The sequence below is a fragment of the Thalassophryne amazonica genome, chromosome 16 (assembly GCF_902500255.1).
Source record: "Thalassophryne amazonica chromosome 16, fThaAma1.1, whole genome shotgun sequence".
Taxonomy (NCBI): Eukaryota; Metazoa; Chordata; class Actinopteri; order Batrachoidiformes; family Batrachoididae; genus Thalassophryne; species Thalassophryne amazonica.
In genome coordinates this window covers 74035601-74061571 of record NC_047118.1, presented here as the reverse complement: position 1 = coordinate 74061571, position 25971 = coordinate 74035601, and the positions used below count along the sequence as shown (strand labels likewise).

At 38.7% G+C, this 25971-nt stretch overlaps 1 protein-coding gene across 1 annotated transcript; it reads left to right on the top strand.

Annotated features, from left to right (window-relative positions):
- The first annotated feature begins 162 nt into the window (after positions 1-162).
- LOC117528039 (transmembrane protein 106B-like) lies at positions 163-24458 on the top strand. The gene is made up of 8 exons (XM_034190555.1): positions 163-252; positions 3448-3645; positions 7220-7283; positions 10734-10887; positions 17725-17865; positions 18290-18333; positions 23485-23538; positions 23706-24458. The coding sequence occupies exons 2-8, from the start codon at positions 3450-3452 to the stop codon at positions 23824-23826; spliced, it is 774 nt and encodes a 257-aa protein (XP_034046446.1). The 5' UTR covers positions 163-252; positions 3448-3449; the 3' UTR covers positions 23827-24458.
- Positions 24459-25971: the final 1513 nt, after the last annotated feature.

Here is a 25971-nt window from a genome sequence, read left to right as displayed (position 1 = left end):
TGTTAGCACTGCAGTCATTCTTTTAATTTTTTTTTTTTCTCAAAATGAGTCTTTGTAAATTCACTGTCATCGGCCAGTTTGATTAATCAGACTACTTTACGCTCCGTGTCAGTTGGTGGCGCCACAGCACCAAAACGTTGTCAACACCATAAAATTCATACACAAGAAGTAAGAAGGCGTGAACTCGCTTGTTGTCTGTTGACGACAACAACAACAACAACAACAGCAGCAGAAGTCTCAGGAGGAATAAAGGTATGACTAAACATCATCCACACTTTCTAAAACTTTCTATTAATATTAATAATTGTATGTCAGTCAATATTTTCAGATATTCTCCAAACTTCCACGGATCAATCGTCTTTTAGCTAGCAGTTAGCTACGGTGTTTAAATAATAAAAAAAAAAGGTGTGTGTGTGTGTCTTAGTCTTAAACCTTTCGGCTGCTGGGGGAGCGCCGCCCCTTGTAGATGTAAATTAATATTCAAAGTTTTCAGCTAGTTGACAGTAGGGCTGTACAATATGGCCAGATTATCTTATCACAATATTGTCATATCAATATGATATACAACCCCAATTCCAATGAAGCTGGGATGTTGTGGGACATGTAAATAATAATACAATGATTTGCAAATCCTCTTCAACCTATATTCAATTGAATACACCACAAAGACAAGATATTTAATGTTCAAACTGATAGACTTTTTTGTTTTTGTGCAAGTATTTGCTCATTTTGAAATGGACACCTGCAACACCTTTCAAAAAAGCTGGGACAGGGGTGATAAAAGACTGGGAAAGTTGATGAATGCTGAACACCTGTTTGGAACATTCCACAGGTGAACAGGTTAATTGGAAACAGGTGAGTGTCATGATTTGGTATAAAAGGAGCATCCCCAAAAGGCTCAGCTGTTCACAAGCAAAGATGGGGCAAGGATCACCACTTTGTGAACAACTGCATGAAAAAAAAAATAAAATAGTCGAACAGTTTAAGAACAATGTTTCTCAATGTTCAATTGCAAGGAATTTAGGGATTCCATAATCTACAGTCCATAATGTAGTCAGAAGATTCAGAGAATCTGGAGAACTTTCTACACGTAAGTGGCAAGGCCATAAACCAATATTGAATGCCCGTGACGTTCGACCCCTCAGGCGGCACTACATTAAAAGCCGGCATCATTGTGTAAAGGATCTTACCGCGTGGGCTCAGGAACACTTCAGAAAATAATTGTCAGTTAACACAGTTCGCTACATCTACAAGTGCAAGTTAAAACTGTACCATGCAAAGCGAAAGCCATACATCAACAACATCCAGAAACACCACTGCCTTCTCTGGGCCTGAGCTCATTTGAAATGGACAGATGCAAAGTGGAAAAGTGTGCTGTGGTCTGATATAATCATGGAAAAAAGAGGAAAAAGACCATCCAGATTGTTACCAGCACAAAGTTCAAAAGCCAGCATCTGTGATGGTATGGGGGTGTGTCAGTCCCCATGGCATGTGCAACTTACACATCTGTGATGGCACCATCAATGCTGAAAGGTACATCCAGGTTTTGGAGCAACACATGCTGCCATCCAAACAACGTCTTTTTCAGGGACATCCCTGCTTATTTCAGCAAGACAATGCCAAGCCACATTCTGCACGTGTTACAACAGCGTGGCTTCATGGTAAAAGAGTGCGGGTACTAGACTGGCCTGCTTGCAGTCTAGACCTGTCGCCCATTGAAAATGTGTGGCGTGTTATGAAGCGCAAAATACGACAACGGAAAGCCCGGAATTGTTGAACAACTGAAGTCGTACATCAAGCAAGAATGGGAAAGAATTCCACCTACAAAGCTTCAACAATTAGTGTCTTCAGTTCCCAAGTGCTTATTGAGTGTTGTTAGAAGTAAAGGTGATGTAACATAGTGGTAAACATACCACTGTCCCAGCTTTTTTGAAACATGTTGCAGGCATCCATTTCAAAATGAGCAAATATTTGCACAGTTTATTAGTTTAAACATTAAATATCTTGTCTTTGTGGTGTATTCAATTGAATAAAGGTTGAAGAAGATTTGCAAATCATTGTATTCTGTTTTTATTTCCATTTTACATAATGTCCCAACTTCAATGGAACTGTGGTTGTACGATATGACTATAATTTTGCACAAAGTGCAGCAACAGTGAAAATTAAACATTCTTAAACAAAACAGTAATAATACCACACTCATTTTGATGTCGCTGACATTAATGAGCAAAGCTCTTCACTATCTGTGTATATATCATCAAACAATAATTTAAAATTGAAAAATTGTTGCACAACCTACCGTCAGAGTTTTTTGTGCCATTTCCGGTTTTTGGCTTCGTCTACCATCGGTTTGTGGCTTTTTACGACAGGGTGATTCTTAGACTACGGGCACTTATTATGTCCTTTGATCATATTGTATGAAAAACAGAAAAAAAGGGTAAATTTCACACTTTTATAGTTATCTTTACAATGAAAGTGTGTTAAGAAATTTGTTCTAGTAGTCTGTGATGACTTTTTCACCTTTTTTCAGCATCATTATATGCAAATATTGCTGTTTTGTGCTTGTCCCACACCCAGACTTTTGATCTTCAGTGATAAAAATGAATGGTAAAGAAACGTTTTTTCTAATGTTTTAAAATATCTCAATAAAATATCAGTAAAATAATCAAAACATAATTGGGGTATTAAATGTCATACAACTGTTGTGATTTTTTTAAACAAAATGTAGTTGTCCCACACTATTGCCGTAATTTCCACCACAACACTGTAATCTCCCTTTAAACAGTTTGTAGGAAAGATTGTTTGGGTAGTTTCTATGGAGATAAACAGTGACATCAGAGCACATGTATATAACGCCAAATCACAACAAACAGTTGCCCCAAGGTGCTTTATATTGTAAGGCAATGGTGTGGTGGAAATTACATTTACAAGGCCAATAGTGCCCGTAGTTAAAGAATCACCCGACAATGTTGTCCGGTTTGTGGCTTTTTCCCCTATGGGCAGATTTTTTTTGTGTGTGTGTGCCATTTCCAGTTTGTGCCTTTGTCTACCATACAGCGAGCTTCGCAGCGCTTTGCTCGTATTACAAAGTCAGATAAATGTGAATGTTTTTGTTGGATTTGAGCTAAATTGGACTAAACTGCCATGTGCTTAGTGCATTTGTTTCTAGTGCATTTCAAACCCACTCCTGCCACATTCTTCATGTAATGTTGAGTTGCGTCAGGAAGGGCACCTGGTGTAAAACGTGCCAATTCAATGTGCAGAGCCACTTCTGATCTGCTGTGGCGACCCCCACCCGAGTGGAAACGAGAGAAGCTCAAGTGACTTGCTACCACAGTATTATTTCCTGTTGATGTTCACTGTTTCCTGGCGCTGTCACAATGAATGCTTTTTTTTAATACAGTAAACATATATTTTGTTAGTGTTTTTGTTTGTTTATTTCTTTAGGTATGGGCACTGTTACCAGCAAATGTGTTGGTGATGCTGAAGGGGTGGGAGTTGAGGATTGTGGGAGTGGCCAGGAGGGTGACAAAGAACCTTTAATCAGCAAAGATGACGTGAGAAGGCGGAGTTCGAGCAGACCATCCAGCTCAGTGAACACGGTGCATTGTCCCACCTGTCAGGGAACGGGTTGGATACCCAGAGGTAAACACTTCATGTCCACCATCTCGCTTTGGGCACAAAGCATGGCTTGCCTCAACTTTTTCATCTTGTTTGATGTGATTGAGCTGTGCGATAACCTACCTCCAATCATCGTAACGCTATTCATATTCTAGTTGCTAAAACATTACAACGTGCTTCAGAGTAATGACAGCAAAAACGAGGAATAATTTACAAAAAATACTTATAAAGTGAAAATGAAGCAAGCAAGGAAGGTTAAGCGGAAATTAAAAAAGGCAAATTGCCAAATGATAGTAAATGGTCATATTTGGGTTAAATGTCTGCCTAGTCACACTTATACCGTGCATCTACATAAATAGTCACAGTGCTTCACTTTTTCCACTTTTTTATGTTACAGCCTATTAAATTAATTTTTCCTCAAACTTCTGCATGCAATACCTCATAATGACAACGTGAAAAAAGTTAGTCATGTGTATATAAGTATTCACAGCCTTTGCCATTAAGCTCAAAATTGAGCTCAGATGCATCCTGTTTCCACTGATCATCCTTGAGATGTTTCCAAAGCTTAATTGGAGTCCACCTGGGGTAAATTCAATTGATTGGACATGATTTGGAAAGGCACACACCTGTCTACATATAAGGTCCCACAGTTGACAGTGATTGTCAGCGTACAAAGCAAGCATGAAGTCAAAGGTCTGTAGATCTCTGAGACAGGATTGTCTTGAGGTACAAATCTGGGGAAGGGTACAGACATTTCTACTGCTTTGAAGGTCCCAATGAGCACAGTGGCCTCCATCATATGTAAATGGAAGAAGTTCAGATCCACCAGGACTCTTACTAGAGCTGGACGCCTGTCTAAACTGAGCAATCGGGGGAGAAGGACCTTAGCCAGGGAGGTGACCAAGAACCTGATGGTCACTCTGGCAGAGCTCCAGCATTCCTCTGTGGAATGAAGGCAACCTTCCATTAAGACAGCCATCTCTGCAGTAATCCACCAATCAGGTCTGTATGGTAGAGTAACCAGTTGGAAGCCACTCCTTAGTAAAAGGCACATGGCAGCCTGCCTGGAGTTTACCAAAAGGCACCTGAATGACTCTCAGACCATGAGAAATAAAATTCTCTGGTCTGATGAGACAAAGATTGAACTCTTTGGTGTGAATGTCAGGCATCATGTTTGGAAGAAACAGGCAGCATCCCTACAGTGAAGCATGGTGGTGGCACCATCATGCTGTGGCACCATCAGCAGCAGGAACTGGGAGACTAGTCAGGATTGAGGGAAAGATGAATGCAGTAATGTACAGAAACATTCTGGAGATGAAAACCGGCTCCAGAGTGCTCTTGACCTCATACTGGGGTGACAGTTCATCTTTCAGCAGGACATTGACCCTAAGCTCACAGTCAAAATATCAAAGGAGTAGCTTCAGGACAACTCTGTGAATGTCCTTGAGTGACCCAGGCAGAGCCCAGAGCTGAATCTGATTGAACATCTCTGGAGAGATGGAGCCCCATCCAACCTGATGGAGCTTGAGAGGTGCTGCAAAGAGGAATGGGCAAAACTGCCCAATGATAGGTGGACCAAGCTTGTGGCATCATATTCAGGAAGACTTGAGGCTGTAATTGCTGCCAAAGGTGCATCAACAAAGTATTGAGCAAAGGGTGTGAATACTTACACTGAACAAAAATGTTCTTTTTGCTCCCATTTTTCTGAACTCAAAGATCTAAAACATTTTTCTGTATACACAAAAAAACTATTTCTCTCAAATATTGTTTACAAATCTGTCTGGGGGAAGTCAGAAAACCAGTCAGTATCTGCTGTGCTGGCCACCATTGCCTCACGCAGTGCAACACATCTCCTTCCCATAGAGTTGATCAGCAGTCAGATGCCATCGAATGTGAGCATTTGTCCACTCAAGTCTGTTGCAATGACAAACTGCAGTCAGGTCAAGACCCCGATGACGACAACAAGTATGCAGATGAGCTTCCCTGAGATGGTTTCTGACAGTTTGTGAAGAAATTCTTTGGTCCTGCAAACAGATTGTTGAAGCAGCTCTCTGGGTTGCTGGTCTCGAATGATCTTAGAGGTGAACATGCTGGATGTGGAGGTCCTGGGCTGGTGTGGTTACAGGTGGTCTGCGGTTGTGAGACTGAAACACCTTTGGAGATGGCTTGTGGTAGAGAAATAAACATTCATTTCACAGCAGCAGCTCTGGTGGACATTCCTGTAGTCAGCATGCCAATTGCACGCTCCCTCAAAACCTGCAACATCTGTGGCATTGTGCTGTGTGATAAAACTGAACATTCAGAGTGGCCTTTTATTGTGGCCATCTTAAGGCACACTTGTGCAATAATCATGGTGTCTAATCAGCATCTTGATATTCCACACCTGTGAGGTGGGATGGATTATCTCAGCAAAGGAGAAGTGCTCACTAAAACAAATTTAGACAGGTTTGTGAACAATATTTGAGAGAAATAGGTCTTTTGTGTCTATATAAAATGTTGTCAATCTTTGAGTTCAGCTCAAGAAAAATGGGAGCAAAAACAAAGTCTTACGCTTATATTTTTGTTCAGTACATGTGATTTCTTAGATTTTTTTTTATTTTAATAAATTTGCAAAAATTTCTAAAACCTCTTTTCATGTTGTCATTATGGGATGTTAGTAGAATTTTGAGGGGGAAAATTAATTTACTCTATTATGGAATAAGGTTGTAATATAACAAAATGTGCAAAAAGTAATGCGCTGTGAGTACTTCCCAGATGCACTATATGTGCTTAACAATAAAATCAGTTCTTTCTTGTCAAATTAAAACTAAAAGTCCAGTTGTCAGTCTGTATTTGTGTCCATCAGCAGGTTGAACGGTCATTATCTTCTTTACTACGTGCAATAATGATGAGAGATGATGAAATCCGTACACACACGTGAGGAAACTTTGAGTGTGATATCGATGCTCTTTTGGCCTTTGTACGCTGATGTGACCTTTGACTTTTGTTTTCTGACATTTTCTTGCTTTTAAACACTGTCAGTCTGAGGCATAAAATGAAAAGGTGTGTTCATCTGACCCCGGAAATTCTTGATCCTCACATAAAATCTGCTGGGAAAGAGGCCTGTTTGGAGGATGTTAAAAGCACTGTCAGCTGCTCAGTGGTTTTTCTTTTTGTTCGAGATGATGTTTATGCCTGTCCTTTGTATAGATGCTGAGGCTCTTTGCTGAAGTTCTCAGCAATCATATTGTGGAAATTCCTTTAATGTTGACACAGGCATTTAGACTTAGACTTTGATGTTTAGCAGTTCTTAGTGGTTCTTTGAGACACACAATCTGGTCTGATTCAAGTTGTTTCTTGATAAAGTGCTTTGAACAGTTCATCAGTTACTAAATTCTTGCCCCTTATCTTTCAATCGGTAAGGTATTCATGGAAACCTTGAGTGCTGCTCACCAGAGTTGTACTTCCATCATCATGCTACATTATAGAAAAGCTGTTTATTCCGCATTATGAAGTGCACAGATTTAAAATGGATTAGTTTTTTTTGTGTGCAAGTTGGTGATGGAGAGTTGGATTTCAATCATTGCATCCAGAGATGGTGCTAACATTTGTGTTGCAGGTCAGGAGAGCAAACTGGTGGCTGTTATCCCTTGTAATGACCAGAGGCTAAAACCCCGACACACGTAAGAAAGCAGACTGTTAAAATATCAGCTTTTTCTATTTGTTTTTCAGGCTTATTTTGGGGGAAAATATATAAAAGCGCATGTCAAAAATATATTGTGAATCGTTCAATTTTTTTTAGTCAGATATTTCAGAGAGTGAAAATGTTACATGTTTGAGACTCAGTACACATAAACTCAAATGTATCAAGCTTTTTATTTTAATTTTAATAATTATGGCCTGTAGCTCCAAAACAGGAAAAAAAAAAAAATCAAATTCTGGAATATTTAATTTCAAGTTTGAGTGACTCACTATTTCTGCAATATAAATACCATGAATACCTCAGTCTGGTTCAGTACACATAACCACAGTCATGGGGAAGACTGCTGACTTACAGTTGTCCAGAAGACACTCACGGACACCGTCCACAGGGAGGGTGAGCCACAGAAAGTGATTGCTGAAAGGGCTGACTGTTTAGAGTGCTGTATCAAAGCATGTTCACGGAAAGTTGACTGGAAGGGAAAAGTGTGGTAGGAACAGATGGACAAGCAGCAGGGATGACCACAGCCTTGAGCAGATTGTTGAGCAAAACATATTCAAGAACTTATTTTAGAGCACTTCGTGTTTCTATCTGCTGACAGGTTTTATGGAAATATTGTTTTCCTTTTCCTGCAGGACTTGGCACCTGCCCACAGTGCCAAAAATACAAGTAACTGGTTTGCTGATTATAGTATTACTGTACTTGATTGGCCCCATAGACCAGGGGTTTTCAAAGTGTGGGAGAGTTAGCCCCCTCCCTCAGAGAACAAATGAATAGCTGCCCCCCACGACACACACACATACACCATTTCAATATCTTTGTGTGTTTCTTTTTATTCTTTTACACATCTTAAACACATTTTAAAAGTAATTGTCTGTTTTTAAGGAGCTGTCTATGCATTTACACATTTTACACCCTTTTCAAACATTTTAAACATGTTTTTTTTTTTTTTTTTACTTTTTTTAACTTTTGTCATATTTTAAACATCTCTGTTTTTAAATGTCTTTGGCATAACTAACACATTTTAACATAAATAATAAGGGATGGGTATAGATAAATTTTATCAATCGATTCTGCTTATCAATACCTCCTGTGAGTTTTCTGTGTACTAAAAGTAGGCTTTGCAGGTTTTCTATGTCAGTAACATTTTATTGAGTCTTAAAGTAAATAAATATGAAATTGGTCACTGGATCCTTGATCTCTGGACATAAATATAAATAAACAAAATCTGTAGGTTTTTTTTCTCAAAAGCATATCCTTTCAGACATTAATGGGATGAATAGCACTTCATACCTCTGAGCCGAGCTCTTATCAGCATCAATGTAATTCATAAAGAACGCAGGATGTCTCGTTTTTTTTTTTTTGGGGGGGGGGGGCATTTGTTTGTATTACAACATTTGGAAAGAGGTTTCATTTGATTTAAACAGTGATTCCCTTTGAAGTTCTTAATTTCGACCGGACTCTGTCTCGGCAGAAAGCGGCACAGCGTTTGGAGCTGTGCGAACAGAACGGACGATGATTAAGAGTCCCACTTAGTGACTTTAATCAGCACAAAGTGACTCACGATTGACATTTTTAAGTGGCTTTGAGAGGGGTTAAGAAGTGGATTTTGTCGCTTCTGAGAAACATTGACGCAATGAACCAACGAAGCAGTGGGTCGGAGTGCTGCTTCATTGTTTCAAGCTTCAAAGCAGAGCTGCTACAGAAACGGTTGATTACAGACCCACTTCAGGGTCTGTAATCAATGTAAAGAAATTATCATTATCCCGATAAAACACCCTCAAAAACAATGATCACTCACTGATGAACCGATAAGGGAATCGTTAAGCAAAAAGTCTGTGGATGCCGGTGGATCGAATCATTTCTTAATGATTCTCGAAAAGAACCGGTTCGTGATACCCATCCCTCGCGCGGGGGGTGGTGCCTCAGTTTGAAAACCACTGCCATAGACAGTACCTCATAGATTCTCTATGGCGTATTGTCAAGAAGAAGAAGATGATAGACACCAGAACCAACAATAAAAACAAGCTGAAGGCTGCTCATCAAAGCATCCTGGGCTTCATAACACCTCAGCAGAGCCACGGACCCAGATCCTAGTATTTAGTGCACAAATTAACATACTTTTCAGAAGTTTCAGAAATCTACTGTTTTTTTGTTTTTTTTTGGCTTGAGTTTATGAAATTATTCCCATTATTTGAGATACATTTTTTTAGTTATAGGACATAATAAAATAATTTAAAAAAATATTCCAAATCATTTTACTTTATACATAATGAGTCAAGAATAAAAGCTTTTTTCACGTTCTGAAATACCTGACAAAAAATATTTTTCACAATATACTAACTTTTTGAGATGTGTGCGCATATATACATTATAGTCAAAAGTTTGGACACTTCCAGTCGCCTCAAAGAGAAAAAGAGAAAAATCTCAAACCAGACAAAACTGGATACGTGGACACTTTGTTGCAGCTCAGTGAGAACAATCATTAAGAAATATAAAGGCTTTAACACAGAATCTGTTTGAAGTAGGACATCCTCAAAAACTGAATGTGTGCAAAGAAGTGATGGAAGCCACCAAGACACTAGGGATGTCATGATTCACTCAATATACAATATGATAGGAGTTGCTTTTATTTATTTATTTATTTTGAACAGGATGAGCTGCAAATTATGTTTGAAAAAATACTTTATTTCTGTAAACTGTGCAAAACATGATAAAAAGTGCAACTGAAATTCTGTTTTACTTTGAATAACAAAAATTAAAAATGGATTTTAAGAAAATTCCCATATCAAAACAATTAAATAAAATATGTTGCCTCACCTCTGACTTAAGAAATAAAAATAAATGTATATCCACCACAATTCATTTTTAAATTTCTGCTAGTTCAGACTAGATTACTTTATTCTTTAACAGCAGCAATAGTAAGTCAAAGACCCACAATATCCACTCTGACCCACATTCTGTTGAAATAGTATTCAGAGCCCTGAAATATTAACATCATGAATAGGGAATTATTTCTATAAAATATTACATAAATATAAATGCTATTTTTACTTTTCTTCTTGCCCATTGGCTCAACAGCATCATAAAAAGGCACACTCTGATTGGCTATCAGCTCAGCCCAGTTCTGGTTATGAGAAAATGCAGCGTTATCGCTTTTGGACTAAATATTGGATTTTAATTTTAGCAATGCTCTAAAGTATGGTCTGCATCAGCCAGCCGCACAACACTGGAATTCATTGGGTCTTTTAGTGAAAGTGATGTGTTAAAGCTGCGCTTCACACAACCCGGAACATCTCCAGTGTGCCTGAGTGAAGTGTATTGAATAGGTGATGTTGGCTATTCAGATAAGGCATAAACTGATAATGCATTATGGATGTGAAGCCATGTTGGTGAGTAGAGATTTGACATGTGTGTTTTCTGGTTTTGACAGGAAGTTGTATGTTTTGCTGTCTGTGGCTTTGTGCCTGTTGGCCAGCTCTCTGGTGTTGTTCTTCCTGTTTCCACGCTCAGTCACGCTGTCTCCGGTATCTGTCAAGTCATCGTTAGTTAACTTCACCAACGATTCTGTTAATGTGAACATTACGGTGAGTAAACTGAAGGAAAGTGATGCAGGCTGAAGTTGAGCTGCTGTTCATTTTAAAAATAACTTTTATAAAAGTTATTTGAATGGATTAAAATCAGTCTTCTTTCATGGCTCCACTGAATAGTGGTGGTGATATATCAGATCAATGTTTTTTAATTGACTTTATGATCAATATACAAGTAATGAATGTTTATGAGTTCAATGGTACAAATATTTCATGAGGTGAATTAAATATTTGTTCCATTGAAAGAATGTAAAAATATTCATTATTTGTTTTATATAACGGCTAAAATAGATCCTTCTCATTTAATATTTTATTAATTTATAAACAACAGAAAAGGGACTTACATTTTGGTGTTCCACTGCTGCTAAAGTCCAAATTGTGATGTGTAGTCCAATGATGCAGTGCACTGACTTCGGACTTACAGTGGGGTAAAAAAGTATTTAGTCAGTCCCTGATTGTGCAAGTTCTCCTACTTAGAAAGATGAGAGAGGTCTGTAAGTTTCATCATAGGTACACTTCAACTATGAGAGACACAATGAAAAAAAATCCGGGAAATCACATTGTAGGATTTTTAAGGAATTTATTTGTAAATTATGATGGAAAATAAGTATTTGGTCACCCACAAACAAGCAAGATTTCTGGCTCTCACAGACCTCTAACTTCTTCTTTAAGAAGCTCTTCTGTCCTCCACCTGTTACTTGTATTAATGGCACCTGTTTGAACTCGTTATCTGTATAAAAGACACCTGTCCACAGCCTCAAACAGTCAGACTCCAAACTCAGCTATGGCCAAGATCAAAGAGCTGTTGAAGGACACCAGGAAGAAAAAATTGTAGATGTGCACCAGGCTGGGAAGAGTGAATCTACAATAGTCAAGCAGGTTGGTGTGAATAAATCAACTGTGGGAGCAATTGTAAGAAAATGGGAGACATACAAGACCACTGATAACCTCCCTCGATCTGGGGATCCACGCAAGATGTCATCCCGTGGGGTCAAACTGATCATGAGAACAGTGAACAAAAATCCCAGAACTACACAGAGGGACCTGATGAATGACCTGCAGAGAGCTGGGACCAAAGTAACAAAGGCTACACACTACGCAGAGAGGGACTCAAATCCTGCAGTGCCAGGTGTGTCCCCCTGCTTAAGCCAGTACATGTCCAGGCCCATCTGAAGTTTGCCAGAGAGCATATGGATGATCTAGAAGAGGATTGGGAGAATATCATGTGGTCAAATGAAACCAAAATAGAACATTTTGGTAAAAACTCAACTTGTTGTGTTTGAAGGAAGAAGAATGCTGAGTTGCATTCCAAGAACACCGTATCTACTGTGAAGCATGGGGGTGGAAACATCATGCTTTGGGCTGTTTTTCTGCAAAGGGGACAGTACGACTGATCCGTGTTAAGGGAAGAATGAACGTGGCCATGTATCGTGAGATTTTAAGCCAAAACCGCCTTCCATCAGTGAGAGCATTGATGCAATGTGGCTGGGTCTTCCAACATGACAATGATCCCAAACACACCGCTCAGGCAATGAAGGAATGGCTCCATTAAAAAGCATTTCAATGTCCTGGAGTGGCCAAGCCAGTCTCCAGACCTCAATCCCATACAAAATTTGTTGAGGGAGTTGAAAGTCCATGTTGCTCAGCGACAGCCCCAAAACATCACTGCTCCTAGAGGAGATCTGCATGGAGGAATGGGCCAAAATACCAGCTACAGTGTGTGCAAACCTGGTGAAGACTTACAGGAAACGTTTGACCTCTGTCATTGCCAACAAAGATTATGTTACAAAGTATTGAGTTGAACTTTTGTTGTTTTCCACCATAATTTACAAATAAATTCTTTAAATGTCCTACAGTGTGATTTTCTGGAATTTTTTGTCTCTCATAGTTGATGAAAATTACAGACCTCCCTCATCTTTCTAAGTAGGAGAACTTAAACAATCAGGGACTGACTAAATACTTTTTTACCCCACTGTACATAAAAAAAAGACTGTGTAGTTCCACAGTCCAGCCAAAAATCGTGTCAGCTTTTCTTCTGAACAGCTCTTCATGCATCCAGATGGCTTACAGTGGAGTGGAGTGTGTGTGTGTGTGTGTGTGTGTGTCTGTGTGTGTGTGTGTGTGTGTGTGTGTGTGTTACACAACACTTAGCACAGTCACTTAGCTCAATCAAATCATCATCTTATTTGTGTCGTCCTGTGCGTGGGCGCGTGTGCACGCCCACACAACCGGGTCGGCACTTGTGCTCACGTTTACTACAAAAAAAAGACTGTGTACATCCTCAGTGCAGCGAACAAAAAAAAAATCACGTCAGAAATTAGTCCAGCTTTTCATTGTAACTTCCTGCTAACAGCTTCCAGACAGCGCTGTGTGTGTGTGTGTGTGTGTGTGTGTGTGTGTGTGTGTGTGTGTGTGTGTGTGTGTGTGTGTGTGTGTGTGTGTGTGTGTGTGTGTGTGTGTGTGTGTGTGTGTGTGTGTGTGGAGTGCAATGGTACCAAACGTATGGAACCAAATTGCACTCTAAATGCAATGCAACACAAATGGGATGGATAATCCATCTCATGTGACATACAAAGCACCAATCAAATGACAAGGATCCACTCAGCCGTTATATAATAATAAATAATAGCTACAGTACAAAATGTTACCTCGTTAATGTACCACATAAATATTACGTCCACCAACAAAGTTGGAGGAGACTGTTTTTGTTGTTTGTGAACAGCCTGTAGCCCACAATTTTTTCATATATTGTTATAAAAAATTTTTCCTGAAGATTCATATGCTTATGGGCAAGAACTGGTTCAATTTTGAAGGTCAAAGGGCAAACTCAAGAAAAATCATAGAAAAGTGAAAAAAAAAAAAATCACTATCTTTAACATTGAATGAATTTTCAAAAATGCAGAACTCTGTCAAAAAGATCAAATTTCTTTCATATTTGAGAGTTATGTAGGATGGTATCCTTTATGGACTGACAAAGATAGATCTGGATCTGATCCAGATTACAGATTTTGTGGCCATTTAAATTTAACATTGAAAACCCCATTTAATGTTTTATTTTACATTATATCTTAATCAAACATGCCCCAAATCACTGTCATATTTGAAAGTGAGGTGCAAACTGTCACTCACTATCACCTGACAAAGTCTGATCGGATTTAGCGGATATTTGATTTTAACATTGAAAAGCTGTTTTGATCTATATTTTGCATTATATTTTAGCTTATGAAAAGCCACGTCTAACAAGACTTTCACCTTAGAAATGTTTTCCAAGGTAAAAATTTGGTGAATTGGAAACTGGTGGAGGTTTGCGCGCTACGAGTGCGGTGCTCTAGTTTGGAATGAATCACTCTTTCATTTCAGCAATTGTTTTGAGCCGTCTCTTAATATTAGACAGTATCATAATGCTTTTTTTCCCTTTTAAACTTATAGTGAAAGGTAATATATGCATCATGAATTAAAAGAAATCTAAAAGCCAAAATGGTGTGAATAAGTTTGTGCCCCCTTTAGTATAACACATATAAACCATCACTTTTACATCCAGTCTTCTTCTGTCAAGTCAGGGGATGGATATATGAACATTTCCAAGACCTTGATTATTTCTTGGACTTTACATCAGTTATGTAGAAATAAAAACAGTATGCTACTCTATGGTAAATCTGTGTGGAGCAGACAGTTCTCAACAACTAAGTATGGTAACCATACAAGAAGGAGAAGAATGAGGAAAGATACCAAAACACCCAGACAACTCTGAAGAGGGTCTAGGCTTCTGTGGATGTCATTAAAGAAATTGTGCAGAGTACAAATTTTGCATTTTTCATCACAACTCTCGGCATCATAGTGGAGTGGAACAGAGAAGAATTTTCTGTCAACAAAACAGATCAAATCTAGGCTTGCATCTCCAATGTGCCCTTTGGCAAACTGTAGCTGAACTTTCAAATAAATAAAAAAAATCCTTCTCTATACCACTTCATCATGAAGCTCTATAACTGATGCAGGATTCAAAACTTGCACTATGCGTAATTTCTCTAGTCGCAGCCACAAAAGCATACAACTTGCTCAGGGTTGTCTGAGTGTCTTGGTGGCTTTCCTCACTTGTCTCCTTCTTGTACAGTTACTCGGTTTTTGAGAACTGTCTACTCTGCACAGATTTACCTGTTTGTATTTTTACATAATTGATGGAAATAAAGTCCAAGAGATAATCAGTGTCTTGGAAATGTTCATGCATCCATCCTCTGGCTTGTCTGAATAAAACTGGATGTAAAAGTGATACTTTATATGTGTTAAAATAAAGGGGGCGCAGACTTATTCACATCATCATTTTGGCTTTTAGATTTTACTTCTTTTAATTCATGATGTAGAGACTACTTTTCACTGTGAGTTTAAAGGGCATCTTTTTTTTTTAGAAATTTTAATATTAAAAAGCCTGAATTTTTGTTTTGTTTATTTGATGTCGTAAAAAATTTCAAACATGTAAAAGCTCAAGGGTGCACAAACGTTTTCATAGCACTGTATGTAAAGACTGCCACATGGGGGCCCCAGCGGATTTGCATAAATAAATACAGACAACATGAACTGTATGTAATACAAATAAACAAATAAGCTTCCACCTGTGTTATAGCATTTTTTTTAGCTATTACAAGCAGGGAAAACTTTAACTTAGCTTAACCACGACATTTCCAGCCCAGTCTGATGCTTTTTTCATACCTCATCATGAAATGACTGACGTTTTTGTGATGCTTTTTTTTTTTTTTTTTTTTAAACTATTTCTAACCCTACCCCAGTACCCCTTTTCCTAACTCTAAACATAGCCCCCCCTTCCCCCATGAGATTGGGTTGAAAAATGCAAACAGCTGCTGACATTGATGATCAGTGCGTGTCAAAATGATGGGGAGAAACTCCGCTTGAAGCCTCTACCAACTATTCCCACCCCAATGAAACAGTTTATTTTCGGTTAGGTCAGTTTAGAAGAACATCCCAAAATCCCTTAATCCCTGGTCTTGATGAATAATGAGCCACGTAGTATGTTGTTTTTTGGTACAAGTCCAATTATTCAACAAACGTGGGAGAATAGTGGCTCTTAGAGGCAGAATATTCGGCTAACAAGGCTCATCTCTGAGCGTGGCGCTAATTTCAAGAAGTTCAAAATTTAGCAAAAACAGAGTGGGGCAGGTTGTGTAGGGGGTACTATGAGGATGTTCGAGGCATGTTTGTGGTGAGGACAAGGCTGTTAGAAGCCCATTATCCAAGCACCTGGTTATGAGGACAGGACACGCCATTTGGGACAGGCTATTTTGGCTCCGCCCTCTCGCGCACTTTTTCGTGACAATCCCACCTGCTTTGTGCACTGTATATAAAATAATTATTTCGTAGCGGATTAATCATTTTCTCTTCATGAGGTGGAGAACATATTTGGAACAGTCTAAAAGGTAATTAGTTGTAATATTTATATTGTAATAGCTTTTTTGTAATTTCATAATTCACGTAATTAATCACGACCTGACACCACAGTTTGAGACGTTTTTGGGTTTTTTTTTTTTTTGAGAAGGGCTCCGCTAATTAGACACTTTATGGGCGGGGGACAAGGAAATATTATCATCATCATTATTGTTTAATAGGCTTTGCTATGCAATTAAATCAATATGGGCTTATATTTATTTTATATTAAATAGTATAAACTAGTTTTAGTATAAGAATAGTGAAAATTCGCCTTTATTTTCCACCCCTCATTTGTGGTGAGGGGTGGAAAATAAGCATTATCATTATCTATACTGCCTATAGGCCCGGGCCAGGTATGGGTCTACTGGTGCTGATCCTGGACCTGATTCATGTTCTGTGGTTTCGCTGTCATCCTGCTGACTCTGGCTGGTTGATATGATGTTGATGAGCTGTTGTCTTAATGTGGCAGTAGGCTTATAGTCTGTTGATCTGGGTTTCAATCCCTCTCACACTACCTCTCTGTGTTTTTGGATAAGCCATTTAATCTGCATCGTCTCAGTCCACCCAGCTGTGAACGAGTACCGGCCCTTGGCTGGGAAAGTAACGTGTGATGGACTAATGTCTCATCCAGAGGGAGTTGTAGATGCTCTTTTGCTTCATTCTGCAGTATTCTGAGATAAACACCGGCACCAATGGGCCTCAGGGCCTATATAGGACTTCGGATGGTCTCCCATTGTAAATATTTGATACCCAATTGTGTATAAATTGTTGGTGCCAAAAAAACAAAACAAAAAACATTTGTATACCGAATCGGGGCCAGAAATCTGGTGTAGTCTGTGCTAAAAGTAGCATTATAGAACATTTGGAGAACGACTGGGAAAGTTTCAAACATTTCTTTAAAATTTGTGGTTGAATAGTGACCCACAAAATGTCAATAATTAGATTTAACAGGTGTGGATCAAGGGCTGCTCTATTGTGAAAGTGAACGAGCAGGTGCGAGTAGTAATCAGGACCTACCGCTTTACGAGCTTTACAACCCTCTAATCCTCCTCAAAATGAATCCCATGAAAAGCGTGCCATACTCTTCAACAGAAGACAGTTTTAAGATGTTTACAAAAAATATTTAGCTTTTTTGTGAGGAAAATATGTAAGTATCATATTGTGCCTATGCAAAAACAACGGTGGAATAAGAATCTTGCCTCCTGTGGTATATTTAGATACACGTGTACTACGAATTGCATAATATCGGAACTGATAGTAAAATAGGAACCAGTTTCCTAAATGTAGAATTGGGATGAAAATTGTCTGTGTGAAATATTTGTACCCAATATGATGTCATCCCTATTTACATCTTATCTTGTTTCTGCTACTGCTAACCATAGATCTGTTTCCTCGTAGAATGTTTTGAACATCACCAATAACAACTTTGTCCGGGTGCAGACCCACAACCTGACTGTTCAGGCTCTGAACATTGATGTGGTTGTGGGAACCATTTCCATTAAGAACGTCACCATCGTTGAACCCCTCTCCAGCAAAATGGTGAGACGTCCTCATCTCCACCAAGATGAAACTGTGACATGGATCTTAGAAAAAGAACAAATACGTCTTTGACTTTCTGAATGTTGGTCATCAAAATCCTGTTCTTTTTGGTGGAGCCAAACACAGACATGTTCACAGTGTCGCAAGATGTGAAATTAATGTCTAGAGACACGATCATCTCATGACATCATGTTGCTCTAATTAGCACAGCTAGAATGCATACTAATGTATTGATCAATAAAATTTGATCAATTCCTACTCCTACTGTTGAGTCACATTTCTAATAATATAAATGCACATTAACATTTTGTGAAGGACTTGACACGGTTCAATGAAAATATTTTTCCATAAAGTCTGTATAATTACTGTGTTCATCCCGTTTCAGATAAACTTTAACGTTTGTTTTATCTCTCTGTCCTCACAGTATACGTTTATGGTCCCCATCACGCTGACAGACCTGGGACTTTAGTAAGTCAATAAATCACTTATTTTACTGATCGCAGTATTCATTCAAAGCTGTATTAACAAAAGATGCTGAAATGTTTTTGTACATTCTGTGATTTTTGGATGTTTTGTCAACAGCAGTCATGATGCATGACGAGCAATGATCTCAGCAGGTGGTTTTTATTTGAACATCAGTAAAAACACCTCGGTTGGAACAAAGACGTGAACTCACTCGGCATTAATAAAGTGAACTGTGTCTAAAATGGAGGCAAATGTCATCTGAGTTTAATATGTCAGATAATGGTTTGATGGTAAATGGACTGCATTTATGTAGTGTTTTTCCATCTGCATCAGATGGAAAAGCACTTTACAAATAATGTCTCACATTCACCCATTCAGGAACATAAGCAAGTCCCTTCGGCTTCTTCCTTGTTTCCTTGTCACCACGGCAAATCTACATATCGGTTTGAGAAAAACGGGAAATGATGTTATCACATAGGTTGTCCAGCAGATGGTGGTGCAGTGGCATTGTTTACAATGCTGCCAGCATGGCTTGGACCCGTCAATTTCTGTTTACTCACTAGATGGAGGACCAGGGCGATCCGCTCATTTGCTGGCTGTTGCTAGACCGCCGTCATCTTGGTTAGCGTCTAACAGCCAGACATAAATAGAAATCGATGGGCATGATCAGTGTTTCAAAAGAGTTTCACCATAAATCTGCATTTTCCATGCTATTACTGTGCTGTTACAATTATTTATACTCAGTCCCACATTTGTACAGACAAATTTGCCAAAACAAATACAGAAGAGAATCAGATTATTTACAGTGGTATGTAAATGTTTGGGCACCCCTAATGATTTCCATGATTTTCCTTTCTAAATCATTGGTTGTTTGGATCAACAATTTCAGTTAAATATATCATATATCAGACAAACAAAGTGATATTTGAGAAGTGAAATGAAGTTTATACGATTTACAGAAAGTGTGCAATAATTCCGTAAACAAAACTAGGCAGGTGCATAAATTTGGGCACCCCAACAGAAAAAATACATCACTATTTAGTAGATCAGTTTGTGTCAGTTTGTGCTGCACAAAACGGCATCTTCAGATTACTTTAACCCAAGTTTAAGTCAGCGCATCATCGATTTTTATTAAATCTAATGCCTGACGATGCGTAATAACGCTAAGCAAGATGGCAGCTGCCTGACAACAGCTCATGGGCTGCATCTGCCATCTAGTGGATTAAATAGAAATCGATGCTGGGACCCCATCATCCCTTGGTCACATTGGCTATTATCCAGCTGCCATTCACTTTCAGAGTGGGCATGTTACAGTGATGAGAAACGAGTGGTCGGTATGCTGCCAGCGATGCAAGGCCACAATAGACGACGAAGTGTAATTTATGTGAATGCTAAGCAACGTAACATGGTCACTGCCAGTCTGAGTGAAGGCAGCCTAATGTTTGTTGGTTGTAGTAAAGTTCATTGTAACAAGGTGAAGTCCAGATTGACAAGACATTTCTGTTGGCTTGGCTGGTTGGTAATTCACCTTTGGCTGACCTGGTATGGCCTTGGTCTCAAGTATGACCAATCTGGTGTTTGAACCCCGCTGTGGCTGTCACAAAGATATGTCACATGATGTTTAAACAGTTAAAAATACATTGAATTTGTATTTTGGTGTTTGACCTTCCTGGGACCTTGACCTTTGACCTCGACATTGACCATTTTGTGTGCTGAAAGGTATCTCCGTAAGACTGCTACATGTGATTTTACAAGAGTCTGCAATGATGATTTTCGGGCTTTGCCACACCCTTAAAAAAAAAAAAGTTAACCATTTTTGTGATGACATCATCAAATGACATAACTTATGTTCGGGATCCTCTCATCGAGACCTTTAATTTGGTGTATTACACGACATGTTTTACTGTAATCTGAAGTCTGACCTCATTTAGGTGACCTTTGACCTTAAGCGAAAACCTGAAGGTCAAGGTCAATTGCTTATCCCAGGTAATGGCTTATGAGCAAGGCCTATCACTATGTTCATGCCATATTTGGAGGCAAATTTTCAAAAAATTGCCACCAGGAAAGTTGCTTCCTTGAATTTCGTGTCTGACATTGCTGTGACCTTGACCTTTGACCTCGAGCTTGATCCTTTGGGTTCTGAAAGGTATTTTCCCAGGGCTGCTGTGTGTGAAGTTGCAAGAGTCTGCGATTTAAACTTTGTGCTGCACAGTGAGTTAAAGGTGAAAAATGCAATGATTAAAAACATACGAGTACATACTAACAATATCTTGCAAAATTTTGCTTTGGCAAGATAATAAGGCCTTAATTGGTATTAAAATGTCTTTTATATAATTATTTGTTTTAGTTTTATATATCTTGCCAGAAGCTATATCAACCCTGTATATGGGTATTGTATTTTTTTTTTTTTTTTACACATTAATATTGATGTTGGCCCCCAAAAAATCAATCAATCGGGCTCCAGTTAAAGTTAGAGTCCTTTAATTGAGAGTAGCGACATGACAAGTTGAAAAAAAAACAGTCATGTGACTCATGGTGCCATCTTGGGGCCAAAATAGTGTTTGCTGTTAATCTGTCTGCATGTAAATCCAGCTATTTTATTTATTTATTCGCTGAAAATGCCACGTTGTTGTGCATTTGGAGGCACAAATAGTCGCAGCAAGGACTTCAAGATGTACAGATTCCCTTCAGATCTGAACAGAAGAAAAATTTGGGAAAATAAAGTCAGCCGTGTGGGATGGAAGCCGACATATTTTAATAGTTTTTGCAGTGCCCACATTGATTACAAATGGATCATAAAAGTCTGCAAATTTACAACAGGAGTTAGAAATAAGAGGAAATTGTACAGCTTACCTTTTAATTGGAGGTGATGATCGTAGAAACAAAAGCTTACTGAGGGTCAAATTAATCCAGAATAAAGCATAATGCAGAGACGGAGAGCTTTAAAACTGTCACGCACGTCACTGCATGACACGGAGTCACAGAACTGCAGAAGCATAAATCAGGCTTTAAATTAATTAAATAAATCATAATTTGAAATTCATGTAAATTTGATTTACTATTAACTATTTTTATATTTATTTTGGTAGCACCTGTACCTGGATGTGTTGCTGTATGTGGTTAAATGATAAAAAAAAAAAGTTGAAAACATAAAAGGTTCATTCAGTAGTTCAGCACAATTGGACCAAAAATGGCGCCATGTTCTGATTTGACATTACTCTCTCAATTAAGGCCAAGTGGTTAATGCGCTGCCACGTTTCTCCATTTAATGTGGAGTTGCGTCAGGAAGGGCATCCGGTGTAAAACCTGTGCCAATTCAACATACAGATCCACCTTGGATATGCTGTGGCGACCCAAGTGCAAACAAGGGAGCAGCCGAAGGGACTTACTAGTTAAAGCTCCACCCCCACCCCCCCAAACACACACACTTTTTTTTTTTTTGGTCTGGTTTTGGGGGAAGGGATTATTTTAACCACTATAAGAACTCCAAGTTATATATGCATTAAAGCCTTTCTTAATGCCATGAAAAAAGTTTGGAACCAAAGGATAATCTTATACAGTAGTGTTCAGAATAATAGTAGTGCTATGTGACTAAAAAGATTAATCCAGGTTTTGAGTATATTTCTTATTGTTACATGGGAAACAAGGTACCAGTAGATTCTCACAAATCCAACAAGACCAAGCATTGATGATATGCACACTCTTAAGGCTATGAAATTGGGCTATTAGTAAAAAAAAAAAAAAAAAAGGTAGAAAAGGGGGTGTTCGCAATAATAGTAGTGTGGCATTCAGTCAGTGAGTTTGTCAATTTTGTGGAACAACCAGGTGTGAATCAGGTGTCCCCTATTTAAGGATGAAGCCAACACCTGTTGAACATGCTTTTCTCTTTGAAAGCCTGAGGAAAATGGGACATTCAAGACATTGGTCAGAAGAACAGCGTAGTTTGATTAAAAAGTTGATTGGAGAGGGGAAAACCTATACACAGGTGCAAAAAGTTGTAGGTTGTTCCATCTACAGTGATCTCCAATGCTTTAAAATGGACAAAAAGAAAAAACAAAAGAGAGACGTGTGGAAGAAAATGGAAAACAACCATCAAAAATGATAGAAGAATAACCAGAATGGCAAAGGCTCACCCATTGATCAGCTCCAGGATGATCAAAGACAGTCTGGAGTTACCTGTAAGTGCTGTGACAGTTAGAAGACCTGTGTGAAGCTAATTTGTTTGCAAGAATCCCCCGCAAAGTCCCACTGTTAAATAAAAGACATGTGCAGAAGAGGTTACAATTTGCCAAAGAACACATCAACTGGCCTAAAGAGAAATGGAGGAATATTTTGTGGACTGATGAGAGTAAAATTGCTCTTTTTGGGTCCAAGGGCCGAGGACAGTTTGTGAGACGACCCCCAAACTCTGAATTCAAGTCACAGTTCACAGTGAAGACAGTGAAGCATGGTGGTGCAAGCATCATGATATGGGCATGTTACTCGTACTATGGTGTTGGGCCTATATATCGCATACCAGGAATCATGGATCAGTTTGGATATGTCAAAATACTTGAAGAGGTCATGTTGCCTTATGCTGAAGAGGACATGCCCTTGAAATGGGTGTTTCAACAAGACAATGACCCCAAGCACACTAGTAAACGAGCAAAATCTTGGTTCCAAACCAACAAAATTAATGCCTCGCAGATGTGAAGAAATCATGAAAAACTGTGGTTATACAACTAAATACTAGTTTAGTGATTCACAGGATTGCTAAAAAAGCAGTTTGAACATAATAGTTTTGAGTTTGTAGCGTCAACAGCAGATGCTACTATTATTGTGAACACCCCCTTTTCTACTTTTTTTTTTTACTAATAGCCCAATTTCATAGCCTTAAGAGTGTGCATATCATGAATGCTTGGTCTTGTTGGATTTGTGAGAATCTACCGGTACCTTGTTTCCCATGTAACAATAAGAAATATACTCAAAACCTGGATTAATCTTTTTAGTCACATAGCACTACTATTATTCTGAATACTACTGTATTACCAGCTGTAGTGTGCACGTTATCCATGTTGACGCATCAGCTGTGCATTTTTTAGTCGGCTGAGCTCGGATCTAAAAGATGTTTGACGTGTTCCTTTGCGGTGTTTTTTTTCCTCTCTCTCTCCACAGTAACTACTGCAGGAGCTCAAAGTATCGGGTCCACACTCTGTTTCTGCACCTTCAGTGAGTATCGGTGCACGTTCAGCCATGACTGATCTCACCTAAACAGCTAAAACACAATGACACAACAATAATCACCTCAGCCTCTGAGCTGTGCAGCTCAGAATGTTAAACAAGCTCCCATAATGCTCCTGTGTGTGGCGTATGGTCGCTGTGTGTTTCTGCTGCAGGATGGCGTTGAAGGTTTATTACCTGGCCCGCTACGAGCAGCTCTCTATGGATGCATACGAGTACATCGACTGTGGCTCAAACAACACTCTGCCGCACAGCCTGCAGCTGCCGCCCACATGACTGGAGGGAGCAGCGTGCTGGTTTTCCTGAATCTCCCACAAAACATCATGTGATCAGAGCCTCGTTCTGTGTGGACGGTGGATGGCGACACAGCTGACGGCACTCGTTGCAGCGTAAACATCCTCCTAGGCTTTGAACAGAAACCTGAATGATGACTCCACCCCCAGTATAATTGTTTTAATTAATTAGTCCTGAAATGCCAGTAAAAACATTTTGCCTTAAATATAGGTTGTTTAAATCCGGTTTTCTGTTCAGTTACAGCTGTTAACATTGTTCAGGAAATGCCTCTAAACCTGTTTCAAGGCAAATCAAAACATTTTAAAACTACCTCTGAGGTAGAACACTTTAAACCAGATTAACGGCAAACCTGTATAAAAAGAGTTTAACGTTAATTTAAACTAATATATCTGGATTAAAGGTGTTTAAAAATTTTTTTGTTTTTACTGTCCGAGTCACATTATTAGCACTGCAGATATTTAGATTAGTGAATCTCAGAATATGAACAAATCCTCTTAACTTGATTAAATGATTCATTATTTATTGGAATAATTGTTGATTAATTGACATTGATTTCCGGTTGCTTATAGCAGAGTTTCAGATAAATAATTTAGGTTTTGAGATGTATGAAAACAATGTCGTTTGAAGTATCTGTGAAGATAAAGATACTTAAACCACAAAGACAAACTTGTAGCTTTGGAAATAATTTGTTCCCGCAAGCAGCTTCATCTGCTCACAGATGTTTTGTCTGAAACTTACTTTTCCATTTTCACACCTTTTGCACTTTTAAACGTCTGTCCAGGCTTCGTGTTAATGGTTTGTGCAATGAAACGTTATGCTCAGAAGTTTACACATTTTTCTTGTGAAACCACAAGTTGTTCCTGCAACAAGACAGTTTGCACATTTTATTTATTTTTTTTATTTTTTATTTTTTGGTGGTGGTGGTGTTTTTTGTTTGTTCGTTTGTTTTTTGCACTGACTAATGTTGGCTAATGGTCCAGAATTGGCTAATGGTGACAAATAACATCTTTTCATTCAGGATGAAACTTTAACAAACAAATTTGTATCCAGACAGAAAATGTGCAGATTGTGTTATTCCTGTATTAGTGGTGTGACTACTCTTACAGAAATGTTGATACTTTGATCAGCCAGATATCTGAATGAGTACATGTTTAAAATTAAACCAAGTCTGGCAGCATTTGCTGGTGCTGTACTTCACCACATCCATGTCACCACAGAGCCTTTGGTCCTGGATGGCAACCACCCAGGCAGGCAGGCATACAGCCAGTCCATCCTCACATCTCCAAGCTAATCATCTCTCTGCTGTAGCCATGTGAAATGTGGGCGTGTCCTTGATCTTTGTTCTCAACACTGAGGCACCTGTATGTGCTTTATTTTGCACAGAGAAATGTACCACGTGCCCAAAATGTTCAAATAGAAATTAATATGCAGATTGTTACACTGTAGATGTTTGTCATGTTTTACTGTCTGTGGCAGTTAACTGTCCAGCTTTATATTTGCTGTTTTGTTTTTTCTGGCCAAAGAATCTGTTGAAATAAAGCGTTTTCCCATTTTATTGCAATCATATTTAAACATCATGGAGCTGGTCCTATTTGGATTGAATTTATGTGTATGTCACTGAGTGTGAAATGAGTCATCAGAACTGATAACACCTAACATATTTTGAAACTCATACAGCACGTAATTTTTAAGCAGCTTTTAAAATATAGTATGTACAGTAGTGTTCAGAATAATAGTAGTGCTATGTGACTAAAAAGATTAATCCAGGTTTTGAGTATATTTCTTATTGTTACATGGAAAACAAGGTACCAGTAGATTCAGTAGATTCTCAGAAATCCAACAAGACCAAGCATTCATGATATGCACACTCTTAAGGCTATGAAATTGGGCTATTAGTAAAAAAAAAAAAAGTAGAAAAAGGGGTGTTCAGTCAGTGAGTCGTCAGTTTTGTGGACCAAACAGGTGTGAATCAGGTGTCCCCTATTTAAGGATGAAGCCAGCACCTGTTGAACATGCTTTTCTCTTTGAAAGCCTGAGGAAAATGGGACATTCAAGACATTGTTCAGAAGAACAGCGTAGTTTGATTAAAAAGTTGATTGGAGAGGGGAAAACTTATGCAGGTGCAAA